This window comes from Rana temporaria, chromosome 2 (genome assembly GCF_905171775.1).
Source record: "Rana temporaria chromosome 2, aRanTem1.1, whole genome shotgun sequence".
In the NCBI taxonomy this organism is placed as follows: domain Eukaryota; kingdom Metazoa; phylum Chordata; class Amphibia; order Anura; family Ranidae; genus Rana; species Rana temporaria.
The window spans coordinates 270525317-270553157 of NC_053490.1; the positions used below are offsets into that span (position 1 = coordinate 270525317).

Consider the following 27841-nt stretch of genomic DNA (forward strand, 5'->3'; position numbering starts at 1 on the left):
AAGTTACAAAACAATATTTATTTATGCATAGAAAATGTACAAAAATGACCAGTGGGGAGATGAAGCATTCTTGCAATGATGTTGTCAAGTCCCAAACAGATACGTCATACGTATATGTCATACATATTCTCCACAATCTGAAATAATGACTTTCTGTTTAGGTTTTCCATCTTTGCTTCCTTGTGCCTTTTAAATGACAAATCCATAACACAAGCATTAGTAGATTCAACCTTAAACATAGCATTTTATCTTAGAAGATTCACCCATTTCAATGTAAAAAATATTCACCTCAATTTGACGCACCACATCAATTCCTTCCATCACTTCTCCAAACACTACATGTTTCCCATCAAGCCAATCTGTCTTGTCACATGTGATGTAGAATTGGGATCCATTTGTATTGGGACCAGAATTTGCCATAGAAAGCAAACCTAAAAGATAAAAAATAAAATAAAAATACATACATACATACATACATACATACATACACTAAAATGGAGCCAAATCAAACTTTTTTTTTTTTTTAAATAATAACCATGTCATACTTACCTGCTCTCTTCAATGGTTTTGCACAGAGCAACCCTGGCCTTCCTCTTCTGGCTCTACTTCTTCTGTGAGTGCCCCTATAGGAAGCCGCTTCCAATGGGCACTCGTGCAAGCTTGATACCCAGCTGTGCTGCCTGCATCTATATGAATGGCTACAGACAATGACTCCCGCTGCTATCTATCTGCCCAGTGAAGAGGGAGAGAGCATCTGCTCTCGGACAGAGTGCTGGATTGAGATTGGGCTCAGGTAATTATAAAAGTAGTGATATGGGGGAATCATCTACACAGAAGGTTTTTTACTTTAATGCAGAGAATTTATTAATCAAACAAACAATGGAACCAATACTAGGCACCCTCACAAAATGATGCTAATGAATAATATGCAGCTGCCCCTAACCAAATGACCTAAAGCAAAATACATTTAAAAAAGTGTGGTGCTTGTAAACTTTCCTATGCAACACAAAGTGGTTGATAACAAACATATATGAAAATAATATGAATGTGATGTAAACAACAAAAATATGACCAACCATAAATGCAAAATATGCAGCTGCTGTACACAAAAGTGCTACAACTCGTGAAATGGGTCCATGAAAAATACAGCACTTGCAATAATAAATGTAATGTAAACAGTCCAATAAATTATAATATTAAAATCTTAAAAGTGCTCCGTGCTTCAAACCAGTGGCGGTGCGTCTATAGAGGGCGCCGGAGCGCCGCCCACGCTGGCTCTCGCACCGCCACCGATTACAAGAACATAGATTCATGCATTGCATGAATCTATGTTATTGTTGCCGCTGCCGCCGACTATTCAGATGGCCGGATGGTGAGCGCCGGCCACCTGAATAACGGCAGCTGGTTGGCTGTGTGGAAGTGCCTATCAGAGCCAGCGGCTTTGATAGGCTTTCCGAGTACAGCCCTCAGGCTGTAGTCTGCTTCCGAATGCTTATCTAAGGGACGTACGGTGGGTGCGTTCCTTGGATAAGACTGACAGGCGTCTCAGCCAATCAGGTTCACCGGTTCTGGTTACCAGTAACCCGATTGGCTGAAGCATCATCGAGGACGGGAGAAGACATCGAGGGACGTGGAAGAAGGATGGCTGACCCCCAGAAAGGCAAGTGCCGGGAAGGGGCATTTTACTGGGCACAGTGGCGACAATTGATGGCACAGTGGCAGCGTTTGATGGACACAGTGAGGCTGCAATTGTTTTTGTTTTTTTTTTTCGTTTGTTTGCGCCCCCCCCAAAAAAAAATGTTGAGCACCAGCCGCCACTGCTCCAAACAGTTCAAAAAAATCCTATTTTTTTAACAGCTTACCTGTAAAATCCTTTTCTTGAAGTACATCACGGGACACAGAGAAGCATAGTAATTACTATGTGGGTTATAGAGAGTACCTTCAGGTGTGGACACTGGCACGCCCTTAAGGCAAGAAGTTCCCTCCCCTATATAACCCCTCCCATACCGGGAGTACCTCAGTTTTGTAGCAAGCAATAAGTGTCCCAAATACCCCAAAAAAGAGGGGCGGGTGCTCTGTGTCCCGTGATGTACTTCAAGAAAAGGATTTTTACAGGTAAGCTGTTATAAAAATCCTATTTTCTTTATCGTACATCACGGGACACAGAGAAGCATAGTAATTACTATGTGGGACGTCCTAAAGCAATGCTATGAGGGGAGGGAGACCCCAAGAAATAAGCCGGGCGCCATCAGACATGAGGAATCAAACTGCAGCCTTCAGCACACTGCGCCCAAAGGCGCTCTCCTCATTCTTTCTTATGTCCAATTGATAAAATTTAGTGAAAGTATGGACAGACGACCATGTCGCGGCCTTGCAGACTTGAGCCATGGAGGCTTGATGATGCACTGCCCAGGAAGTACCCACCGCTCTAGTGGAATGTGCTTTAACCTTAAACGGGGGAACCTTTCCCCTCAAGCCATAGGCTTGAGTAATGACCTGCCGAATCCATTTGGAGATAGTGGACTTCGACGCTGCCTGCCCACATCTGGGACCTTCTGGCAGGATAAACAATGTATCAGTTTTCCGGACCTGAGCAGTAGCCTTAAGATAGATCTTAACTGCTCTTAATACGTCTAGCGTATGCAAAGACTTCTCCCTTGCAGAACTAGGTTCTGAGAAAAAAGACGGGAGAACAAGATCCTGATTCAAATGAAATTTTGAAACAACTTTAGGTAGGAAAGCCGGGTGGGGCCGTAGGACCACTCTATCCTTATGGAATATAATAGGTACGGTTCCTTACAAGATAAGGCCGCCAACTCCGAAACCCTCCTAGCGGAGGTTATGGCTACTAAAAAAAATCACCTTCCTGGTCAGAAGGACCAAAGGAATATGAGCCAAGGGCTCAAATGGTTGTTTCTGTAAGACAGAAAGGACCAGATTCAGATCCCATGGACACAAGGGAATCTTGACTGGTGGACTAAGCCGGATCACACCTTGCAAAAAGGTTTTGATCAGGGAATGTGTAGCTAGTGGCCTTTGGAAAAAATCGATAAGGCCGAGATCTGGCCCTTAATGGTGCTTAGGGCCAACTTCATGTCTGCCCCTAACTGCAGAAACTCCAGAATTCTGCCAATGAGATACCTCCGGGGATGCCAACCCCTGGTCTCGCACCAGGCCACATAAGATTTCCAAACTCGGTAATAGATAAGTCTGGATGCCGGTTTTCTGGCATTAATCAAAGTAGATGCCACCGCATTAGAGAGACCCCTTTTCTTTAAGATATGGGACTCAATAGCCAAACCGTCAAATTGAGAGACGGTAAGGAAGGATGGAATATTGGCCCCTGGGACAATAGGTCCGGCCGAAGCGGAAGGGACCACGGTTGCCCCACGGACATCCTTACAATGTCCGCGAACCAGGCCCTTCTGGGCCACGCTGGAGCCACCAGAATCACTGGTCTTCCTTCCGATTTTACCCTGCGAAGAAGACGGGGTAATAATTGCAGCGGAGGAAGCGCATACATTAGGGAGAACTGGTCCCATGGGAACACCAGTGCATCTGTGCCGTAAGCAAGTGGATCCCTTGTCCGGGACAGAAAGTTGCCCACCCTTGCATTGAACCTCGATGCAAAGAGATCGACATCTGGTGTTCCCCACCTGACAAATGCTCTGGAAGATGTCGGGGTGAAGAGTCCATTCCCCCGGAAGCACCTGTTGGCGGCTTAGGTAGTCTGCTCGCCAATTGTCTATTCCCGGAATGAACACTGCAGATATGCATGGGACATATTTCTCTGCCCAGGTCAGGATTCGATTCACCTCTCTTTGGGCTGCACGACTTCTTGTGCCCCCCTGGTGATTTATGTATGCCACGGCAGTGACATTGTCTGATTGAACCCTGACCGGAAGACCCTTCAACCTGCAAGCTGACAGGGCTAGATAGACTGCTCGAATTTCCAGCAGATTTATGGGTAGAGACCTCTCGGAGGCTGACCATTTCCCCTGGAGAGACAAACCTCCCAGGACTGCACCCCAGCCTAGCAGACTGGCGTCCGTGGTCACAACCTGCCATGTCACGGGAACAAAGGACTTCCCCTTTAGCAGGTTCCGGGGAACCAGCCACCAACAAAGGCTCTGCCGGACTGACTGGGAGAGAGACATAGGGAGATCCAAGGCTTGAACCTTTTTGTTCCAAGCGGACAGAATGGCATGTTGAAGCTCCCTTGAGTGGAACTGCGCAAATGGGACGGCCTCGAACGAGGCTACCATCTTTCCCAGTAACCTCATACAGAGGCGAATGGGAGGCCGACGCTTTGCTTTGACTAGTTGAACTAGTTCTCTTAAAGCCTCGAACTTCCTTTGGGGCAGGAAGACCCTTTTTAGCTTTGTGTCTATGAGTAGACCCAAATATTCGAGCCTTTGCACAGGCATTAAGGCTGACTTGTCCAGGTTGAGAACCCAACCCATGGATTCCAGAAATTTTACGGTTCTGTGTACCGCTGAGTTTAGATCGGCCACTGACCGGTCTACCACCAATAGGTCGTCTAGATAGGCTACTATGGATATGCCTTGAGACCTTAGATAGGCTAACAGTGGAGCCAATACTTTCGTGAAAACACGGAGGAGCGGTGGCCAGACCAAAAGGTAAGGCCACGAATTGGAAGTGGCGCTGATTTACCGCGAAGCGAAGCAGCTTCTGATGGTCGAGAAAGATAGGAACGTGCAAGTATGCGTCCTTTATATCGATGGACGCTAGTAGTTCCCCTCCTTGCAGGGAGGCCACCACTGACCTGATCGATTCCATCCGGAATGATTGGACCTTTAGGAACTTGTTTAAGGCCTTGAGGTCCAGGATGGGTCTTACATCCCCGTTTGGTTTGGGGACGGTGAAGAGATTGGAATAAAACCCCAAAACCTGTTCTTCCACTGGCAGTTCTCTGATTACCCCTTGGGATAACAGATGATCTAAGGCCAATGCTAAGGACCTTCTTTTGCCGAGGTCCTTTGGGACGTTCGAGGTTAAGAAGCGCGGTGGAGGAAATTCGCTCAACTCCAGCTTGTAGCCCCCGGAGACCGTAGAGAGGACCCACCTGTCTTGGATCCTGTCCAGCCAAGCCTCCGCAAACAGCTGAAGCCTTCCCCCCACCCGGCTGAGTGGGGGAGAACCTTCATAATGCTGACTTAGATGCTGGCTTGGCCTGTGGCTTACGGTTCCAAGGCTTTTTGGAAGCCTGAGGCTGGCCCTGTGGCTTTCCACCTGCATTGAATCGTCCAGGAGGCCGTCGGAACTGCCTGGTACCGGAAGTACTAGGGATCTTTACTGGCAACAGTGTACTTTTGCCACTGGAAATGTTCTGAATATAAGCATCCAGATCTTCCCCAAACTAACGCTCTCCATGAAAGGGAAACCCCGCCAGTAATTTTTTACACGGGGCTTCAGCAGACCAGTTCTTCAGCCAGAGTAACCTGCGCATATGAACTAGCGAGAGAGTGAGACGTGAAATTCAGCCAACTTCTGGGCCTGTTCTGCCGGCAATTCCTTTAAGACCCCCTTAAACTGGTCTTTCAAGGCCTGGCAAATCCCAATAGCCGCAATTGCAGGCTGGGTTATTCCTCTCGCCGAAGCAAAAGAGGTTTTTAATAAAGTCTCTAATCTCTTGTCTGTCGGATCTTTGAATACCAGAACGTTGTCTACTGGACAGGTCAAAGATTTGTTTACGCAGGACACAGCTGCGTCAACCTTGGGGATGCCCCATTTTTTAGTGAATTGTTCCTCCATGGGGTATAAAACCGAAAACTTCTTAGGAGGAAGAAAATATCTATCTGGATGTTCCCAATCCCTGTAGATAAGCCCTTCCAGCAGGGGGTGAACCGGGAAGGAATAATTAGCTTGAGGAGCTTTTAAGGAGCCTAAAGATGAGACTGCACTTGAAGCTGGCTCTGAAAGTGGCAACTTGAAGGCCGAACGGACCATCTCAGTGAGGGACTGGACCAACAATTTTTCGGATTGCGACGCCGAAAAGGGTTCTCCCAAAGTGGAATCCTCAGAGTCCACTACTTCCAACTGACCTTCTGCCAGATCTCCAGAGGGTAAATCAACCTCTTCTGAGGATACATGCCCCAAATCGAGGGACTCCTCAGAGGGAGAGGGGGACCTTGTGCGTTTTTCCCTTGAGAGAGAGGATGCAATCAAGGTCGCTAATCTCTGCTCCAGACCCCCCATAGCTGAGGCCAGAGCCTCCTGTGTCACAAAAACTGGAGCAGGTGGGACAAGGGCAGAACAGGCATCTGACAGCCCTGATGGTTCACCCTGGGCCTCCTTCAATTTATCAGGAGAGGAAGCAGCCGCAGGAGCATGCCCGAGATCCTCTGAGCCAGATGGCGATCCCTTTGCTTTTTTGCTTCTAGTCACTGAGCCTTTAGCCACGATAAAGCTGAGGTACTCACAATAGTTGCAACTACTTGCGAACCTATAGACCAGCACTGACGCTGCTATTTGATGGTTGGCAAGGTGCAGAGCCCACTATGCGCCTTAAGCAGATGTCACTGTCCACCACCAGTACCAAATACTGAAAGTATGTGCACAAGATCTGTGTCCACCGTCAGCCAGAACCAGTTAGGTGGACTGGAGCATATAAGGACTAGGTGTAATCACCTGACCTGCTCTGTCCTGTAATCTCAAGTCTCATAGAGAACAGCTGAGATAGACCCCCTGCGCGCATGCGCGCGCCGCTGCTAGGCGTGCACCACGAGGCTACGCGCGCACACGTAGCCGCACGCGCGCACATGTCGTCACACGCATCTCATGGATCACGCCGCGCACATTCGTGCGCACCGAAGCATCGTACAAAAAAGTTCATTTGCGCGCGTGCGCCTAAGACACATCAATGTCGCGTGCGCCTAAGACACATCATGTCGCTACGCGCTCATGCATGAGGATGGAACACCGCAGCTCCATGTGAGGACCAGGTAAGCCAAGTGAAGCCAAACATTTTGGACAACTTTTTCTGCTTTTAACCTGCACAGGAGGGGCCAACTACCTGACTAGAGATACCCCTCCTCCCCACCACACACAGGACCATATCGGAGAAGCACAGACAGATAGCTTAGGCAAACATAATGGCTCAAATAAAGGAAGGTTACTTCTTGGACCAAGTCCTGAAGCACCTTCACTTACCTGATCCAACGCTGCAGGACTCTGCATAAACAGACAGTCCAATCTTCACCCATCACGGAGAGCAGCGTTTATAGACCTTCAGGGACCGGGGTCCATGGACAGGAACACCACACCCCTGGACCCATATCGCACCCTGTCAGTAGACTTTTGGTATTAGGAAATTGACCAAAGTACTGAATAACCAGGATCCAGCTCTCAAAGAGAAGCATTACAGGCCAAACCCCGTTCTTCTTAACCGGGGCCCGGGTACCGTCCACTTTGGCTCAGAAGCACTTTGGACGGATCCGGATTTCATGGAGGCTTTTTACATCCAATATGGATCCCTCCAGTGGAGCTCCTTGGAGCACATGTTCACTCGTGACCAACACCTTAGACACTGGCAAAAAACTGAGGTACTCCCGGTATGGGAGGAGTTATATAGGGGAGCGAACTTCTTGCCTTAAGGGCGTGCCAGTGTCCACACCTGAAGGTACTCTCTATAACCCACATAGTAATTACTATGCTTCTCTGTGTCCCGTGATGTACGATAAAGAAAAAGTGTTAAAGTGCTTCAAAAAACATGCTGTGCCACGTGTCACACTCCCCTCTTGTAGCCCCACAGCTTTTCAGTCTGGAGGTCAGACAAACAAACATACAACTGGTGTGGGGTATAATGGATCTCATAAGCTTCCTGTTCTCATATCCACAACTGCTCTTGACATAATGTTCAAATGGAAAGAAAGGACACCAATAATGGAGTACTGCAAGCATATTTTATTAAGCGCAAATAAAAGATCAACTTACAGAATTGTAGTAAAAAACAGGCATGTAATAAAGTGAGGCTTTTCTGGGTTTGCTGCAGTACAGGGCAGAATTGACGTCAAGTCTTGAAACTGGAAATACGTCAATTTGTTTCACCCACCCTCAGGGCATCATCAAGGATGTACCGCAGTGAACCCGAATAAGCCTTGCTTTATTACAAGCCGTTTACTGCAAATCTGTAAGTGGATCTTTTATTTGCGCTTACTAAAATATGCTCACAGTACTCCATTATTGGTGTCCTTTCTTTCCATTTGAGCATTGTGTCAAGAGCAGTTGTGCATATCAGAACTGGAAGCCTATAAGATCCATCATACCCCACACCAGCTGTATGTTTGTCTGTCCACTAGACTGAAAAGCTGTGGGTAAATTTCTTCTGGTGAGTGGAGCTACAAGAGGAGAGTGTGACACACGGCACAGCATGTTTTCTGTTTAGAGCAGAGCACTTTTAAGATTTTCATATTATAACATTTATTGGACTGTTTACATCGCATTTATTATTGCAAACGCTGTATTTTTCATGGACCCATATATTAAAGTGAATATTGTATTGTAAATATCATGAATGAATAGATCAACGTAGAAAAGTCCAAAGTCATTTTTGGACTTGCCTACATAGGAAAGATTAAAGCTTAAAAGAGGAGAAGTCCAGCCTGAGCTTTTTAGGCTGGGCTTCTCCTCTGGGTCACAGGAGTGCAATTCGTTTTGCACTCCTGTGACCTGTTTTCAGCGGAGAGCGGTCTGAAGTCCACTCTCCGCTGACGTCACCAAGAGCAGTCGGGGCTGCGCGTCATCACGACTTCCAAGTCGGGATCCACCAGCTGCCTTGATTGATGGTAGTCTCAGCGAGCTGCTAAGACAGCCTCTCCCTGCCCCTCCACAGCTCAGCGCTCCAATGAGAGAGGAGAAGTAGAGCAGAAGCAATGCTGACTGACAGTTAGCTTGGCTCTGCATGGGGAGGAGTGAGAACCGAGCCATTGGCGGCATTTCGGTGGCTCAATCTCAGTGCAGAGAAGCCAGGGGAGAAATGCAGAATCGGTATGATGCTGCATCCACCGAGGAAAGTATAATTAGAAAACAAAAACCCATTCTTCTCTTTTAAAGTGTTTAACGCCTAATGTTTTTTCACCTTTATGCATTATGGTGAAAAACCTTCTGTGCTGCAGCTCCCCCCTAGACTCCCCCTTTTCTTACCTGAGCCCAATCCAACGATGTGCACGAGAGCAGTGGCTACAGCCGCTGTCTCTTTCCTCATTGAGCAGATTGATAGCATCGGGAGCCATTGGCTGTCAATCAAATGTTGTGACACAGGAGCGGGGGCAGGACCAAGTTCTGCTGTCTGTGTCAATAGATGCAGCAGCGGGGGTCAAGAGCAAGCACGCGCAGGTGCCCCCATGTAAAGTGTCTTTCTGTGGGGGGGCACTTGCCGAAGAGGGGCATAGAGCGGCAGTAGGGGACCCCAGAATTTGAGGATCGGGGCTGCTCTGTACAAAACCATTGCATAGAACAGGCAAATATAACATGTTTGTTTTTTAAACCAAGGCTAATTAGGCCCCATTTACACACTGCATTTAGCAACGGTTTTGTTACAGGGGGTTTTGTGCGTTAGAAAACATTTATTTGACTGCGTCCAGGACCAATTTAGCACAGCTATCTGCACAAAACCGCAGGTAATCGCAGTGTACCATTTTACCTGCGGATAGCAGCGACAACAAGGAAAGAAAAACAGGAAGCACATCAGAAATGGCAAGAATGTTCAAACAACTCAGCCGCATATAAACGCTGCTAATCGCGATGTACAACTGCAAGTGATACCTGAGTCTTGGAATTTCAAAATAACAAAACATGCTTTTACCAGCGACAGAACAGCCACATACTTTCCATTTAACACACACAGTACAATGTAGGAATTCCTTTGAATTGTTTGGAAACAATGCTGCACAAGTTAAATTTACTTTTCTTATCTTTTTTTCTTTTACTTTGTCTACAAGATATTTATGACGTTAAAACAAGTAAACTGTAAGCTTCTGTTGGTAAATATGCTTGCATACCTGGTCCTGTGTGTTTCAGAATAAAGTTCTCATCATCAAACTTCCTTCCATAGATGGATTTCCCTCCTGTCCCATTGTGGTTTGTAAAGTCTCCAGCCTGACACATGAACTGTGGGATGACTCTGTGGAAGCTGCTGCCCTTGAAACCAAATCCTTTTTCATGAGTGCAGAGACAGCGGAAGTTTTCTGCATAGTAAAAAAAAAAAAATAATGTACCTGCTTAGTACAACAATAAGAATTCAATGTCACAAAGTGTTTGCGCATACTCTATGTATCCTATCATGTTACACATAAATTGTTTGGGTGTTTGCCTTTAGAAAATCTTGCCCCCACCTTATTCTGCAGCTAGGGCATGCTCTATGTAGTTTTTCCCACCCTTCTTCATGCTTTGTCTCCATTCTCCACGTGTGCTGTATTCTGATGGGAGCTAGACATGCCACGATTTTTTGGACCCATCTGATGTTCATCTGTTATGATCTGCACAAGTTTTGGATTAAAGCTTTCTATGATCTGCAGGATGTCATTTGAATCAAGTCACTGTCTGCCAACCTACTGAGACTGAAAGTTAAAAGATTGTAAACCCTTAAGATTTTTCACCTTAATGCATTAAGGTGAAAACCCCTCTATAGTTCAGCAGCCCCCCAGAGCCACCCTTTTACTTATCTGAACCCAATCTTTTCAGTGACGGGGACAAGCACAGCAGCTCCATCCGCTGTCTCAGGTCCTCATTGGATAGATTATTGATCGCACCAGAAACCATTGGCAGGGCCGAGTCCTGCTGTCTGTGTGAATGGACGCAGCAGCATGACTCTGGAGCACGCCCACACAAGTGCCCCCATGGAAAGCGTCTCTCCGTGGGGCACTCAAGAAGAGGAGGAGCCAGGAGTGCCGCTGAGGGACCCCAGAAGAGGAGGATCGGAGCCACTCTGTGCAAAACCCTTGTTCAGAGCAGGCAAGTATGACATGTTTGTTATTTAAAATAAAAAACACAAACCTTTACAACCCCTTTAGAGTATCTCACCACAACTGGATCTTTCAGTGCTTCAATGTGGAAGCAGAAAATATGCAGTGTGTAGTGGTGGTGTTTGCAAGACTAAGCATTTGCTGCCCAAAAAATTACAATAAAAGTCGATTGAAATTACAGCTGGATTTGGCCTGTTATTGAGATGAAGGATTAAACTTTGAATTCCTAACAAGTGGAATTCTGCTTGCAGTACCAATGTCTAAAGCTTTACAGCTTATTATCCTCTTACCTTCTCGTCCATTATCGCCCTTTCCTATGGTAGAATAGATCTCTTACACTACATTAAATGACAGCCTAGAAATCAGGGATGTGTACTTCTTAAATTATAAATTCAGGACTATCAATTGTATCCAATAAGGACTAGCAAACCAAAAGGCACCCAAAGTTTATTTGGTCCACTGCTGCTTCATTTAAACAATGACCGGTCATTAGAACAATATACAGAATGCCATTGCAGATCTCCTGCTGGCCATCTGTTTCAAACATGCTTTGAGTCAATAGGGGGCGAGAGTCACACTGTGTTGTCTCTTCATATTTCTATGTTAGAGAAGAGAAGCCAGCTCCCAAATGGTCTGTGAACGTCAGGAGGTGAAGGTTTTAGAGCGGTGCCCTGGATCTTATGTTCTGACTGAATGTCCCATAACAGGAGATCTACCTACAGAAGTCTTCTAGGTCACAGACTGAGAAAGTATGAATGCTGGAATATCAACACCACCGGCCAAGCACAGGAGTCTAGATGAAAAGAGGGTGCCTAAGCACTATCACATGAGATTACATGCTCTGCTGCTTCTAATTGGGAATGAAATGCTAAAAAAAGGCATTATTTGTAACAATATCAAGAAGGAACCACTGTTATTAGACTACAGGCACCGATTCATACAACATATTTATTTTGTGACTAATAAATGAAACAAAAACCATCGCAAGTCATATCCGCACGAAGACCTTCCTTTATTTTTTGCACAGAATATAAAATCACCAATGAATACCCTTTCCCATTAAAACCCCCTCTTGCCAATATGCTGAGTGCTCCTTTGCAAACATTTTCCCAACAAGGATTACAGATAAATTCACTTACCCTCTGTTCAACTAAGTTAAGACAAGTTGATGTAAATACAGTATGTATATCACACACACACACACACACACACACACACAGTACAACCTATTAATACATTCAAAGCTACACAAATATACTTCCTATCAAGTTAGACCATAACATAATATTGGTTAAACTTTCACAACTGGGTGTATGTGGTTATAAATCTGTCATTCCATTAAGTGTATATAGTTTCATAGAGTGGTTTTACGGCATGCCCAATTCGCTAAAAGGCCATCGTTAGACCAGCTTCTGGCAGACAGGCTGTACACAAGGGCCAAATGTCAGACGGTTTCTGTTGAGCCAGCAGGCCCATGTGTACGAGCCTTTACCATGAACATTAGCAAATCCAGATAGACAGTCTGAAGGGGTAAGTGCCACTGGATATTCTCAGCTGTGGAACAGTGTTTCAGCACTCACCATAAAAGCCCAAAAAAAAAAAATAGGGTTTTACTGTGGATAACACCCTTCTCCTTTACCACAAGGATCCAGAAGTGTATTGTATACACAGATGGTTACCAGAGATGAGATATCCAAAAAATAATATTTGTACTCCTCCACACAACCACTTCTAAGAGTTTTCATAATGTCTGTACACCAGGAATCCACAAGTCTAAATTTGAGGTTGCAACCCTCACGTACACAAATACACATTTTGTTCTTGCCACACTATATTTTCATATGCAATTCTTTGCCGCTCTCATAACGCATCTTTCTGGTCTCATAGCTTCCGTTTCCCTTTTCTCTTAACTACCCTCTAAAGCGAGTTTTACTTATCAAATCTTCTTTAGAATCGATTTCACCAAGTTTTTTTTCTTCTTACCAACTGCACCACACACTCCACAACTGTTGTGGGAATATATAGATTGGAACTTTTGATGTGGAAGACTATTTCTGCAGTTAGGTTATGTAAGCTTCCTTAGTTGCTATGACCACCATATTATAAAAATACATTTTTAGATCTCAAATTCCATGTACAGGGGAATGGGGCAGGGAAAAGTCTCCCAAGCATATTCCAGACCACAAACCAAGCTTCAGTGTTCCTTTATTATCACTTTTGGATGCCAAAATCAATTTAGGTGACATACAATAAAACAACTCATTTAATATCCAGGAATAAGGTCAACATGTTCCCAAATACATGGAACATACTTGCATAGTATCATCGTTAAATGTCCATAGATTGAACCGAACTCTTCACATGCACTAGTTCCAATAGTATGGCCAGTTGAACGCATACAGTTTCTAAACACCCCCCCAGACACTTACCTTTATCGATCCAGTGCGGTTCCCAGCTGCAAGTCTTCTCCCCTCTTTCAGCTTTCACAGGCTTCACTGAGAGCAGGAGGCCACAGGCTCCTGTTGCTCTCAGTCAAATAGCAAAGCCGTGAGTGCGCACGAACGAGTGTCCCTACAGCAGGCAGCTTGCTGAGGGGGCACTCATAAAAAGGAGAGCGTGCCGGTGGAGGGCGCAAAACAAGAGGTAAGGGACTGCCCTGAGTAATATAATTTTAATAAAAATAAATAAAAAAAAAGACATTTGAGCCACTTTAATACCCAATGTCCCATTTGGGGGGTCACAGTGGATGTGCACAATTATTTAACCAGTTTTGCCATTCATACCTGGTTTGATAAGAGGCCACCCCTAAAAGTCTGTCAAGTTTTCTCTTTTGTTACTGACTGCTTTGCCATATTTACCGGCGTATAAGACGACTTTTTAACCCCTGAAATTCTTCTTAAAAGTCAGGGGTCGTCATAAGCCAGTAACCTAACATGCAGACCGCAGCCGTCCATTTTTCAAAAGCCACGCCTCCTCCTTCTGCTGTTCCGTGATAGGCGGAACACTCAGCTTCCCAGGAGACACTGTGTTCAGTGTTCCGCCTATCACGGATGCCCTCTCGTCCTCGGTCTCGGAACAGCACGAGGAGGCACGGCTTTTGAAAAATGGACGGCCGCGGTCTGACAGATTCTGCATGTCAGGGATAAGGTAAGGGATGATCGAGGCATGTAATGGTGGCACAGTCAGGCATGTAATGGTGGCACAGTCATGCATGTAATGGTGGCACAGTCATGCATGTAATGGCACAGTGAGGCGAGGCATGACTAGTAGGAAGCGGGTCGTCTTATACGGTGAGTGTATCCCAAAACCAACACTTTAGCTGGAAAATTAGGGGGTCGTCTTATACGCCGGCAAATACGGTAGGTGTGCGACTGAATACTTGCTACACAGCCAGCATTATATTTTAAGTACATGTTAAATCTATTGGTGCACCCCAAAACTGCCGTAACATCTTTGGTTGGTGCTGGTCTTTTCGCTACACCATAACAGATTAATATATTGCCACTGGCTTCTCATTGCACAGATAAAGGTTTTACAAAAAAGGGAACAATGACTAATGTCAGACATAAGACATCTCATTCTGGAGCTTACCTGCTGTCATTGGAACAACATCAGAGCGAAGCAAAAACCGAACTCGCCCAGCAGGCTTGTTTCCGATTTTGATGTCCATATAAACTTGAGGATTGGCTCTAACTTTTTTAGGGGGTGGCTCTCCCTACAGAAAAAAAAAAATTGTGTAAAGTAGCACATTCAAAAAAAAATATTTACAACAACACATATTACATTTAGGTATTAAAAGATTTAAGGAGAACATTTATTTTAGAAATCCAAAACATATGCTGAAAAAAGAAAAACACTTATAAATGTAACCTTCAATTAAAAAAAACACAACTCAAATTAATCAGTGATTTCAGAGATATGGAAAGCTGAAGAAGCTGCAACTCTCGACTTGCCCTATAAATAAACAGTTTTCCTGCAACATGCCCCTCTCCCCCACACATGCCCAGATTCAGTGAGGTAGTCCTTCACATCACTAAGCAATGGGAGGCTTGGTGGAAAGTGGGGGTGGAGCCAAGCTCTACTTACAGAAAAAAGAAATATATAATTGCAGCTCTCTAGATTGCAGGATCTATTGATGTCATCATTATGATGATATGTAGTTTTTTACCAAACGCAAGTTTTGCATTTTATATCACAGTATTCCAAGTTAAAATTGTTCTGGTTTGTTGTGAACTAAAATTTTAGGGGAAATAATTTAAACCACTTCCATACCACAGTAGGTCATATGACGTCCTGGACTTCAGTGGGGGATATCTGAATGATGCCTGCAGCTACAGGCATCATTCAGATATCACCGTTTTTAGGCGGCGATTCTACGCACCATAAGAATGATCATAGCAGCGATTCCGCCGCTTGATCGTTCTTATAGGCGCCCCCTCCCGCCACCATCCGGTGCTTCTCCAGGCTCTCCCGTGTCATCGGAGGCCCGGAGAACGAATCGGCCGCCGCTGGATGAAGAGCATAGAGAGGACCACCGGTTATGACGTCACACCCGGGTACCCGGAAGTAAACAAAGCCACAATCGCGGCAGAAAGCATGACATCAGTGAATTATTTTTTCATGATCTCATGCTTCCCAGCCTGAAAGGGGAGAGATGTGGGGCCTTATTGACCCTCTCCATAAAGAGGACCTGTCACACACTATTCCTATTACAAGGGACGTTTACATTCCTTATAATAGGAATAAAAGTGATCAAGTAAAAAAAAAAAAAAAAACACGTAGAAACGCCCCTGTCCCCAGTAGCCCGTTCTCAGAAGCGATAGCGCACATAAGTCCCGCCTACATATGTAAACACTGTTCAAACCACACATGTGAGGTATTGCCGCATGCGCTAGAGTGAGAGCAATAATTCTAGCACTAGACCTCCTCTGTAACTAAACTGGTAACCTGTAAAAAATAAATAAAACATTGCCTATGGAGATTTTTAAGTACTGAAGTTTGGCGCCATTCCATGAGTGTGCACAATTTTAAAGCGTGACAAGTTGAGTATCCATTTACTCGGCGTAACATCATCTTTCACATTATACAAAAAAATTGGGCCAACTTTACCGTTTTGTTATTTTTTTAATTCATGAAAAAAAGGCGTTTGGAAAATTATTGCGCAAATACCGTGCGAGATAAAAAGTTGCAATGACCGCCACTATAAATTATATATATATATATATATATATATATATATATATATATATAATGTTTGGGGGTTCTGAGAAATTTTCTAGCAAAAAAATTATGATTTATACATGGAGAGAAGTACCAGAATAGGCACATACCGTGCCTATTCTGGTACTTCTCTCCTTCATGTAAAAATCATAATTTTTTTGCTAGAAATGGTTAAATAAAACTAACAAATCATAAAACGTATTTATCTCCAACTGTAACGGTAAAGCGTTACCTCCTCTGTTGTCGGATTGGGTGCTTCTGTCCCCTCAGCCGCTTCGTTCTCTTGTAGCGTTTTTCCAGAAAATTTCTTGAGCCAGTCATCATCAGACCACACTAACATCAAAATAGAGAACAAAGCTGAAGAAAGTTGCAAAGAACAAAGGCCAATTTGTGCAAATAAAAATAAACTTCTAGTACAGGTTATAAAAATAAAATATGACACACATTCCCACAAACTAACCTGCTTTAGAAGAACCTTCTTTTAATCGCATTGGTTTTGCCAGATTTACTCGTATTGTTCTTCCAAATAATTCTGATTCATTCTATCAATAAAAAGTCGGCATTAACAAATGACATCGATATAAAGATACTGTATTTTCAGTCACCAATTACCTTAATAAAAACATATAAACTTTTCACTTGAAATGGCAATGGCTCTGTAACTGCCTCCTATAGAGATGCTTTGTTCAATGTATCCACTTTTAATACACATGCACACAGCACCATCTAGAGGCTAAGGTAGGTAATTAACCTTATATAGGCTGGCCATACACTGGCAGATTCAGATGATTAAAACAGTTGATTGTCCTGCTGGCTTGACTTTTGTTGAAAGAGAGACATGCCAAAAGTTATCAGTCAAACAGCTTCTGCAGTAGATTAGCTACAGACACCGTGTGGGTATTTTCACAGCCAACACTAGCTATTATTATTTGTATTACGGTCTTTCAGTAGACAAAACAATAACAAGGTGGCAACAATACAATAAGCAGGCCTGCATTAAAAAAATAAACTAAAAAAAAATAACCAAAAGTTAGGGGGGTTCTAGAAGACAGAGGCCTACTATCTACAAAATATAAAGTAGCCCATCCCGTCCCACCCCCTCCACTTCATCTCCCTATCCACTGTGTTTGGGGGCCTGGATGAGATAAATATATATATATATTTTTTTCCAGTATCATAAGAGCAGGAAGATCACTCAAGCTCTCCAAAACTAACAGCACCATGTCAGAAGGATTGTATAGCATCTCACACTAATAAGAGATAAATGGGTACCAAAGATGCTAGAGGTCCAACTGGCTAATCTGTGTTAACACACAGCTTGACTATCTAACATATAAACGCCAATATATCAATGCTATACTGCAGAGTATCACCCCGCAGTGGAGGAGGAATCCAACCAAGCCTGCCAAACCTTATTGAATTTCTTTTAACATGCCCGGGAAATGCATGTGGCCTTATAGAATGGGATCATGGAGTTAACCAGGCCCCTCCAAAATGACACAGTGGGGGACGCAGGTTTTGGTCACTGAAAATGGCCTTACGTGCATTAAGTGGGGTTCTAAGAGCATTGGATTGGGCTATAGCCTCCAAGCCGAGACGACATACAAAGATGGGGGGGTAGCGGGTACCTATTTTTGACAGGTACATGTCCCCACTTCCAAGAAATCTCACCACGGAAGTTCGGCCCCTCTCCTCCTTCCCACGCCGCTAGTCCTTTCAGAAAGCGCAGCGTGCTGGTGACAAAGGTGGCGGAAGCACCTGAGCCGAAGGAAACATTGACTGAGGTGCCGACATCGCTGGATTCCAGGACAGGTAAGTGTCCCAATATTAAAAAATTAGCAGCTGCAGCATGTGTAGCTGCTGATGTTTCATTTTTTGCTGAGGGGGTGGAAATCTGCTTTAACTTTTTATTTTCTTTGAATCAGATAGTTTTATTAAACATATTTCGGTAAACACAATATAGATTTGTCATCAGTAGCAAAGTAATGTGTCTGCAGACATGCTCAAGCATTACAAAACATTGTTTTTCATTTAAACAGACAAAACACTGAGAATCATTCGGCAAATTACATACAATAACAATACAAGTGCAAGTGCCTGATGCAGGAAACCCGCATTCTCTTCCCGTTTGCCATACAGCTTTCAAAATGCAGTTGCAATCTGCAGCGAGTGTCAATGTTGTGTTAACGACACCCCAAACGCAATGCATTTGCTTGCCCCAGATTGCATGGTACCGAAGTACCATGCGATCTGGTTGCAGTGTGTTTTTTTCAAAGTAGTGCATGGTCTAGTGCAATTCAGCCCATTCAAGATGAATGGGATCAAAGCGCACTGCATGTGAATCGCGCAGGAATGGGCAGCGAGTACCTGTGCGATTCCTGGTGTGAACCAACCCTTGGAATGGTTAGTTATAACCACATCAAGTGTGTGACCACCATTATATCCCACCTGTCAAAGAGTATCTAAACTAGACTAGTCACCTAGGGTATAGAAAAAAAAGAAGGATAACTGTAGAAGCCTGTAGGAGGTGGAGCAAGCCCCAGAGTATACAGTGCTTCTGGGCAAAATTAAGCTTACAGGCAATGAAAAGTAGTCTTGTCACTGCAATTTGGCTAGGGGGTATAAACATTACCTCATTTTTTTTATTTTTTTTTAACAAGAGAAAACATTGCCTCATCTTAAGAACCCGGAAGGCATAGAACAGGATCTTGGGGTACAATACCAAATATGGATGATATTGTAGTAATAACATCATTCCAATATCTAGTTGACTTAGGACATCTCCAAAACAATGAACATATGTATTCAATTTCTTACATGTCCCTTACATTTGGGGCACGGGGTTGGAGAAATCTCTTCTACCCAATCTGTACAATTGAGCTGGGGTCCTATATGCTTTATGCCAAAGAAATAAGTGGGATAGTTTCTGCGAGTAGGAAAAAGAAAACAAGGGGTACAGATGTCAAAACCGCTTCCCACCTCTCACCAGCCATTTTACCAACATCCAGCTCCCACTTCCCTTTACAAGTTAACCACTTCAATACCATGCATTAAACCCCCTTCCTGCCCATGCCAATTTTCAACTTTCTGCGCTGTCATTGTTTAAATGACAATTGCGCGGTCATGCTTCACTGTACTCAAACAGAATTTTTATCATTTTGTTCCCACAAATAGAGCTTTCTTTTGGCGGTATTTGATCACCCCTGGGGTTATTTTTTGCTATACAAGTGCTATAAAAGTTTTTTTTTTTTTCTATTATAACATTTTGTAAAGAGGTGGCACTGATAGGCGACACTGATGGGTACTTATGGGTGGCACTGCTGGGCGTCACTGCTGGGCATTGACATGCAGCACTGGCAGGGATTTTGGGTGGGCACAGATTTGCATTTCCCTGGTGGTCAGGGGGGCATACCTGGGGGTCCAGTGTGAATGCCCATCCCTGCTGGTCCTTGGCGGGGATCCGAAGGGGGGCTGCGCTGATAAACTATCAGCACAGACCCCCCTCCTGTCAGGAGAGCAGCTGATCGACTCTCCTTTACTCGCGTCTATCAGACGCGAGTGAGGAAAAGCAGATCTTCCCATTTACATTGTGATCAGCCGTGATTGGACACAGCTGACACACCGCACCACCCGATGGTCGCGATGCTTACCCCCTTGAGAGCGTGGCGGCTCTTATCCGGCTGGATGTCGTATGATAACGCAACCACTTCCCGGACGTCAATTTGCTATCGACTGGGCGGGAAGAGGTTAAATGGACAGTATACTGGGTAAGAGTTAAAAGGTTAGTAAATATAGGAGAAAGCATACCTTTCTTACTGGTTTTGGACATTATTTCATGAATCCAACTGGTTTAGTCAAAAACTTTACATAATAATAATAATAAATTATTCAATTTTTTTTTGTGTTGGATCTTTTTGTTTTTTATACTGTTTCTAGAGCAGCTTTTCACCTCAGAGAAACTCTTGAAATACGTTTCAGGTCTCAGGGAACCCCTGGTAAGATTAGTCCATCCAGGTTATTGGGTAAATGCCCCCTGTCATTGGTGGTGGTAAATGGAAAGAATGCCACATTTGCATGGGTTGCCAGGAAAGACACCCTTGCAGTCATGCTGGTAAGCTTTTGCCAAGTACCAGATAGGAGGTTGGTTGTGGCTGATCTAGGGTGTTACAAAATCTAGTGCACAATGAAAAGCTTGTCAGGCAGTGGAAGGACTGGTTGTGATACACCCACAAATGCACCAGGTTTAGGAGGAATAATGTTTTTTTTTTGTTTTTTACAGCATTTCCCTATACATGTATGTACGGGTCTAATGATCCAGCTTTTGTTGGAAAGGCCATAGGTATGATAGTTGCTCGAGAAAAGAGGGTGCACAAGCCTTGTGCATTATCCTTGGATATTTTTTATTAAAAAATTAAATTAAAAACGACTCACAAACATGTGAAAGAAAACCACAGTATAAACGCCTTTAAATTATGGCGATCGGTCTAATGACAACAGTCTCCAGATGACAATAGAGAAGCCTTGAGGGCCACTGCTGGCTGATGTGTTTCGAAGGAATGCCTTCTTCCTCAGAGCCCAGCAGTGTCATCTACTTCAGCTTCTTATATATAAGTGTGCATTCATCGAGCACCTCCCAGAGGGCAAAACTGTGGGTGGTCAAACAGAAGGCCAAGGCCCGAGTGACAGCTAGAGAGTACATCTATGCATATGTAGATATACACATGCATATATAGTTTGTGTAAAATTATAGGTTCCCATCACATGGTGTTACAAACATATATACCCTATTGAGCAATCCACAATCTCTATCACAGTGTGAAGGCCAGAAAAGTGTAATCAAATTAAATAAAACAGTAGTAACCAAAATTAGATAGATACTCTACAAAAATAGATATTTAGCAGCCATCTGGGAAAAGAAGCAACAGCATGATGATCTAGATCTTACCATATAGTATGCGGTCAGGGCGATTACAACGTCTGACGTCAATCCTGCGCAAAAGTGGGCACAAGGAAGTGACGTCTGGACTGCATTTCCGTTTTTCTGGAACGCAAACAACGCATCGTGCATTCCAGACACTGGGTCTGACCGCAAAACAACGCTATCGGTGTGGAGTATCTAAATTTTGGCTACTACGGTTTTATTCAATTTAATTGCACTCATCCGGCCTGCGCACTGTGATAGAGATTGTGGGTTGCTCAATAGGGTATATATGTTTGCAAAACCATGTGATAGAAACTTAACATTTTACACTAACTATATATGCATGTGTATATTTATATCTACATATGCATAGATGTACGCTCTAGCTGCCACTCGGGCCTTGACCTTCTGTTGGACCGCCCACAGTTTTGGGTGGGGCCTCTGAGCCCCTCTGGGAGGTGCTCGATGAATGCACTTATATATAAGAAGCTAAAGGAGATGGCACTGCTGGGATCTGAGGAAAAAGGCATCCCTTTGAAATGCATCAGCCAGCAGTGGCCCTCAAGTCTTCTCTATTCTCATCTGGAGACTGTTGTCATTAGACCGATCGCCAGCATTTAAAAGGCATTTATACTGCGATTTTCTTTCACATGTTTGCGAGTAGTTTTTAATTTCTTTTTTTAATAAAATATATCCAAGGATAATATACAAGGCTGGTGCGCCCTCTTTTCTCAAGCAACTATCCAACAAAAGCTGGATCATCAGACTCATACATGTATAGCGAAATCCTGTAAAAAAAAAAAAAAAAAACACACAAAGACACATGATTCCGCTATGAAAATAAACATGGTACATTTGTGGGTGTATCACAACTAGTCCTTCCACTACCTGACTAGCTTTTCATTATGCACTAGATTTTTTGTAACACCCTAGATCAGCCATTCTCAACCAGGGTTTCCGTGGAAACCTGGGGTTCCTCCAGGGCTGGCTAGGGGTTTCTCGAGCTGTGGCTAACTGACCTATCTCTTAGCCCTGTTCATAGTTCCAGGTCCAACACTACTTAGCAAAAGCTACCTGCAAGGGTGCCGTTTCTGGCCATCAATGCGAGTGTGGCATTCTTCCCACTTACCAACACCAATGTAAGGGGGCATTTGCCCAATAACCCGGATGAACTTAAAGCGGGGGTTCACCCTATCGACGGGAAAAAAAAAATTTTTTTTTCTTTTACCTTTAAATCAGGCATTGTAGCGCGAGCTACAGTATGCCTGTCCCGAATTTTTTCCCCCCATACTCACCTTGTAGTCGTCCATCGAAGATACCGGGGAATGGGCGTGCCTCTGGAGACGGAGGATGATTGACGGCCGGCTCTGGCGCGTCACGCTTCTCCGGAAATAGCCGAAATAGGCTTGGTCTTCACGACGCGTGCGCATAGCCTGTGCGCACGCGCCGTGAAGAGCCGAGACCTACTCCGGCTGTCTTCGGGGAGAGTGACGTGCCAGGGCCGGCCGTCAATCATCCTCCCTCTCCATAGGCACGCCCATTCCCCGCGGGAGCCGAAATCTACGATGGACGACTACGAGGTGAGTACGGGGTTAAAAAAATCGGGACAGGCATACTGTAGCTCGCGCTACAATGCCTGTCTCGATGGTAACATCAAGTACGAGAGGGTGAACTACCGCTTTAACCTTACCAGGGGTTCCCTGAGACTTGAAAGTTATTTCAAGTGTTTTTTCTGAGGTAAAAAGGTTGAGAAAAGCTGCTCTAGAAACAGTATTAAAAAACAAAACTAAAAAATGCAACACAAAAAAATAAAAATAATAATCAATTGTTATGTAAAGTTTTGATTCATTTAATCATCAAATGTAAAAAAAAAAAATTTTGAATAAGCGATACTCAGAGAACACAACAACCTACACATACAGATATGTTGTTAGGTGAATATTATTTAGTTTATCTTGCTGCTGGAGCCATGTTTTATCTGGTGCTAAAATTTGCATATTGTACATAAAAACCACACAAAATCCCAAAACATTACATATCTTTGGAAAGTAGAGGATCAACAGAATTCAATATTATTAATTGAAATTTTTTATGTCACACAATATTTGTGCATTTATCAAGCCTATATTTTCAATAAAAAATACGCAATGGGTTGCGATTGTCTGTCACAGTGGTGACAGCTTGGTCATTGTGCTGGGAGAATGCAGTAAATGTGCTCTCAGTGCAAAAAGCTTTCCTTACTGTAGTGGCTATTCTCAACCAGTGCTCCATTAAACCCCAGGGCTCCTCCACAGGTTGCTTGGGGTGCCTTGAGCTGTGGCCGATTGACCTCTCATTTGATAGTGCTTGCACAGTTCCACGATCAAAGCCACTTTTAGGTGTCTTGGGTTGCATTCTCCCGCCACCATAAGGGGCATTCTTTCTATTAACCATTGATGCAAGGGGCATTTTTGCTATTGACCCCCCAATGAACTGTGTTTAATAAGGGTTCTCTGGGACCTGAAAGCGCTTGAGAAAAGCTGCCGCATAGGTTATTTTGTTTGCTGTGCTCCTCTCAGAAGATTTCTATTTACTTTATGTCCTGGAGATGCAGCAGTGAATAAGAGAACATTCCTTCAAATTGAATGGAACTTAGAGGTTTGTCCCAATTGAATTTCATATCCTGCTTTGGTGACAACTCAGAATATTTGATTTCCCCACACTTTTCATCTGGGTACCAATTGTCACCAAGACTAATAAACGTGTGAACCTCCCCAGTGGGAACACAGACTGCAGTCAAAATTTGACACATGATTTGTGCCTTTACATACACTTTAGATTCTATTCAAATGACAATCCCTGATTCAAATTGTGAATTCTACAATAAATGGTTCCACAGTGCAAAAATATTTTGTTAAGTGCTCTGGATTTATTCAGCACAATTGCTAAAGCTACAGTATTTTGAAGCCATGTACACACGATCGAATATCTGATGGAATCTAATCCGATGGATTTTTCCGTTGGATATCCGATGAAACTGACTTTCATCAGTCTTGCCTACACACCATCAGTCAAAAATCCGTTCAGATCAAAACGCGGTGATGTAAAACACTACAACGAGCCGAAAAAAATGAAGTTCAATGCTTCCAAGCATGCGTGGATTTTTGACCGATGGACTTCCACACAGATGATCAGATTATTCTATCTTTTCTTTTTCAATAGGAAAAATGTTCTATTTTTTTACACCAATGGAAATAAAACCGATGGGGCCCACACAAGATCGGTTTGTCCAATAAAAACAGTCCATCGGTCCGTTTTCAGCAGTCAAACCGATCGTGTGTACGCGGCTTTAGAGTTTGGGGTCTGAATTTTAGAAAGTCAATCAGTTCTACCTAAAACCACTAATATAGCAGAAGTAGTCCATACCATGTTATCAATAGCTGCAGCAGCATCCTGCAAAATATAAAAAAGTTAAATCAATAACCGATAAGTGTAAAAGTACAAAAATACAATCAAGAACCCAATGACTATATCTTACCCCCCCCCCCCCCCCCCATACATGTACTAAAATTCAGTACTTATTCATCTTACATGGTAAGGTGCTATGTTTTTCTTAGGGTAACTTACACTTGCAATATACAACAATAATGTAGAAATTGTAGTGCAACCACAAGCCTATTAATCATAAAAGTTACACAACATACTGTATACACATGTGCTAAGCTTTTACATGTGCAGCTTCCAAAGCTTGAGCAAAAAGTACATGTACAGTATATATAAAATACTTGCAGTGATTTTGATTGGTTGCCCCACCCAGAAATCAACAGTAGCTACAAAAAGTAATTAAATAAAATAACAGATGCCCACTGACCTCTGGAAGCTCAAACTCCACAAAAGCAAATCCTCTGTGCTTCTCTAAACAGATAAAAAGGTAATAAAACAACAGTTTTAGGTTTTGTTTGAAACATATACAGGAACTATAGTACATCTGGCTTAAAACACTACACTACAGGCCTGTTCACACCACAATGCAGTGCGGAAAATCAGCGTTCCAAGTGTATTTCCCGCACCACATTTAAAACTTACTGCACTATCGTTCTACGTCGGGTATCAATGCACTGCCAACGACACCCCCAAATTCAGATCACAAATGCAGTGCGTTTGCCTGCACCAGATTGCATTTTACAAAAGTACCATGCGATTCAGTTGCAGTTTGTTCTTTTAAAGTAGTGCATGGACTACTTTTGGTGCAGTGCAGTGCGATTTTAGCCCATTCAAATATATAGGCTGAAAATGCACTACACTCAAATCGCACATAACACGGCACCTTCCTGTGAAACTCCTGGTGTGAACCGGCCCTAGGTAAAAGAGCAGTTAGGAACCAGTAACCACTGCTTGGTAGCAGTAGTACCATATTAGGTTATTACGTAAATTACAGGTAGGTTGATTTATTAAAGGCAAATAGTCTGTGCAGTTGCTTTAGATTTGAGGGGAACATGCAAGGGGGGGAAGAAAAAAAAAAGCATTTGTGCTTGCACATGATAGAAATCATTAGATCTTCCCCTCAGATCTAGCACAAAGACACTTGCAGTGCACAAACCATTTGCCTTTAGTAAATCAACTCCAATGCGTTACATAAGAGGTAAGGTAACCATGTTGCAGAAACTCACAGTTTTCAAATGTATTCATCCATTGCTGACTATGTAGCAGTAGCAATTCTGCATCTTTATTATATATTATTAAAATCTCTAAGGCTGGGTTCACACTATGTGTGGGGCACAGCAGGGGGTCCGGTGCATCCCTGTTAACTGTTTAAGGTCATAATTTAGTTTAAGGTCAGAAACGGAGCCAAAGACGCACAGGACCCTTCTGCTGTGCATTCTGCAGCCACCCGCTTCTATCCCTAACAACCAAGGAAGCTTCTTCTGTTTGATTTGTAACTGCCATGATGCTGCACATGTGATCAGTTATGACACCAGCCATTTGAGGCTTTGACAGTTTGGCCTCTTTCACACTGGGCTGATCAGTAATGATCCGCCCCGTGCACCTCCGCTTGCTCAGCGGGGATCGCTCCGTTGATCCCCGCTGAGCAGGCGGATGACAGGGCTGTCCCCGCACACTGTGCAGGGACCACCCTGTCTTTTCTCCGCTCCCCCCTATGGGGGGGGGGAATCGGATGAGCACGGACCGTATGTCCGTGTTCACCTGATCCGCCAGACGGAAGGAAAAGTAGGTTTTTCCTCCGTCACACTTTGGCAGGTCGGATGTCAGCGGGCATGTCACCGATGACATCCGCGGCTCCATAGAGGAGCACAGAGCGCCCGTACAGGTCCGCAAAAAAAAACCCCAAAAAACTGACAGACGGACCTGTACGGGCGCTCAGTGTGAAAGAGCCCTTTGGTGGAGAATACAAGCAAAACGTGACAGTTAGTAATCCCATCATTCCAGGAATTTGAAACAGTTAAATATACAGCTTTAGTTCCGTTTTACTGCTGTTCAGGAGCTCTGGGCTACAGCAAAATGGCAGCCTCCAGCAAGAAGAAACAAGAGCCATGCTGGAGCCAATTTACAGCACACACTAATGTTAGTAGCAGAATTATTAATATGGAATGTATGTTCCTTGCTAAAAAACATTTTTTTTTTTTTTTTTTTTTATCAAGTTGTTAGTTCCGTTTTACTGCTGTTCAGGAGCTCTGGGCTACAGCAAAATGGCAGCCTCCAGCAAGAAGAAACAAGAGCCATGCTGGAGCCAATTTACAGCACACACTAATGTTAGTAGCAGAATTATTAATATGGAATGTATGTTCCTTGCTAAAGAACATTTTTTTTAATTTTTTTTTATCAAGTTGTTATGGGAAATGTAACACTTTAAATAGCGAAGCGCTCAGCTGGACTGGATTTTGTTACAGGAGTCCCTGCACCGTTTCCTGGACACAGCAGATTTCAAAGGTTGAGTGCTTGGGGACATATATGGTGCAAGTCGTGTACTGGGCAATGTTTTTCTGGTTGAAGACAACGTCGTTTAATAAGAGCTGCCATGTTTAATACTACTTTAATCCTGTGTGTCCTCACAGTTCAATCCATGTGTCCCATACTTTGTCAGAGTCACCCAGAATAGGAGCCCTTACCTGTCTCATAGTCCAGAGGGATCTGTATGTCTGTGATGTCTCCAAAGGGGATAAAGGCTGCATGCAAGATCTTCTCATCCACCTCCTCAGCCAGTCCTCCTGGGAATGACAGGAAACAATTAATAAGCCCCCTCCTCCCATACAGAACATGGACTCGCACAACTTCCACATTACTTCATTCAGTCACTCAGCTCCTAGGCGTTCATCGCTCACACACCAAGCTTGGCTGATAAACACGTACATTAACCGTAAGAACAAATGTCACTAACCAACATATAACACCCGCTTGGTGGCCGCCATATTGCCTGCGATGTGTTACCTTTACCCTCTGACCTCTCAGCAGAGGGGACGTCACGAGGTGCAGAATGTTGGCGAACACTAGAGGGAAGCACCGAGCGCCGCACCGTGTCTCCGCTCTATGGGCTCCATGTTTCCGGAGACTCCCCCTATCAGCAATGTGCATATTGGAGTGATAATAAGGCAGTGACAATCCGGACGAAACACAAGCACTCAAATATATGGAGCTGTACACAATAATGCTAGCAGACAGAGGTTTGTTTTTCAGAATGGCCGTGTATATAACTCTTCTGCCAACAACTTGTCTGCAT

At 43.9% G+C, this 27841-nt stretch overlaps 1 protein-coding gene across 1 annotated transcript; it reads right to left on the minus strand.

The window, feature by feature from the left end:
- PPIE (peptidylprolyl isomerase E) lies at nt 1-27612 on the minus strand. The gene is made up of 10 exons (XM_040336954.1): nt 27503-27612; nt 27234-27332; nt 24977-25020; nt 24532-24558; nt 16666-16747; nt 16438-16538; nt 14577-14700; nt 10023-10208; nt 289-431; nt 1-186 (listed from the first exon to the last, which is right to left on the minus strand). Exons 1-10 carry the CDS (start codon nt 27531-27533, stop codon nt 118-120), a joined length of 906 nt encoding a protein of 301 aa, XP_040192888.1. The 5' UTR covers nt 27534-27612; the 3' UTR covers nt 1-117.
- Between the last annotated feature and the right edge of the window lie 229 nt (nt 27613-27841).

What these genes read in the sequence shown, in the direction of transcription:
- PPIE (XM_040336954.1), bottom strand. Translation starts at nt 27,533, where the DNA reads ATGGCGGCCACCAAGCGGGTGTTATATGTTG. An exon ending in CAAGCGGGTGTTATATGTTG is followed by an intron (nt 27,333 to 27,502) that starts GTTAGTGACATT and finishes TGTCATTCCCAG; the next exon opens with GAGGACTGGCTGAGGAGGTG. An exon ending in ATGTGGTGCGTCAAATTGAG is followed by an intron (nt 187 to 288) that starts GTGAATATTTTT and finishes GTCATTTAAAAG; the next exon opens with GCACAAGGAAGCAAAGATGG.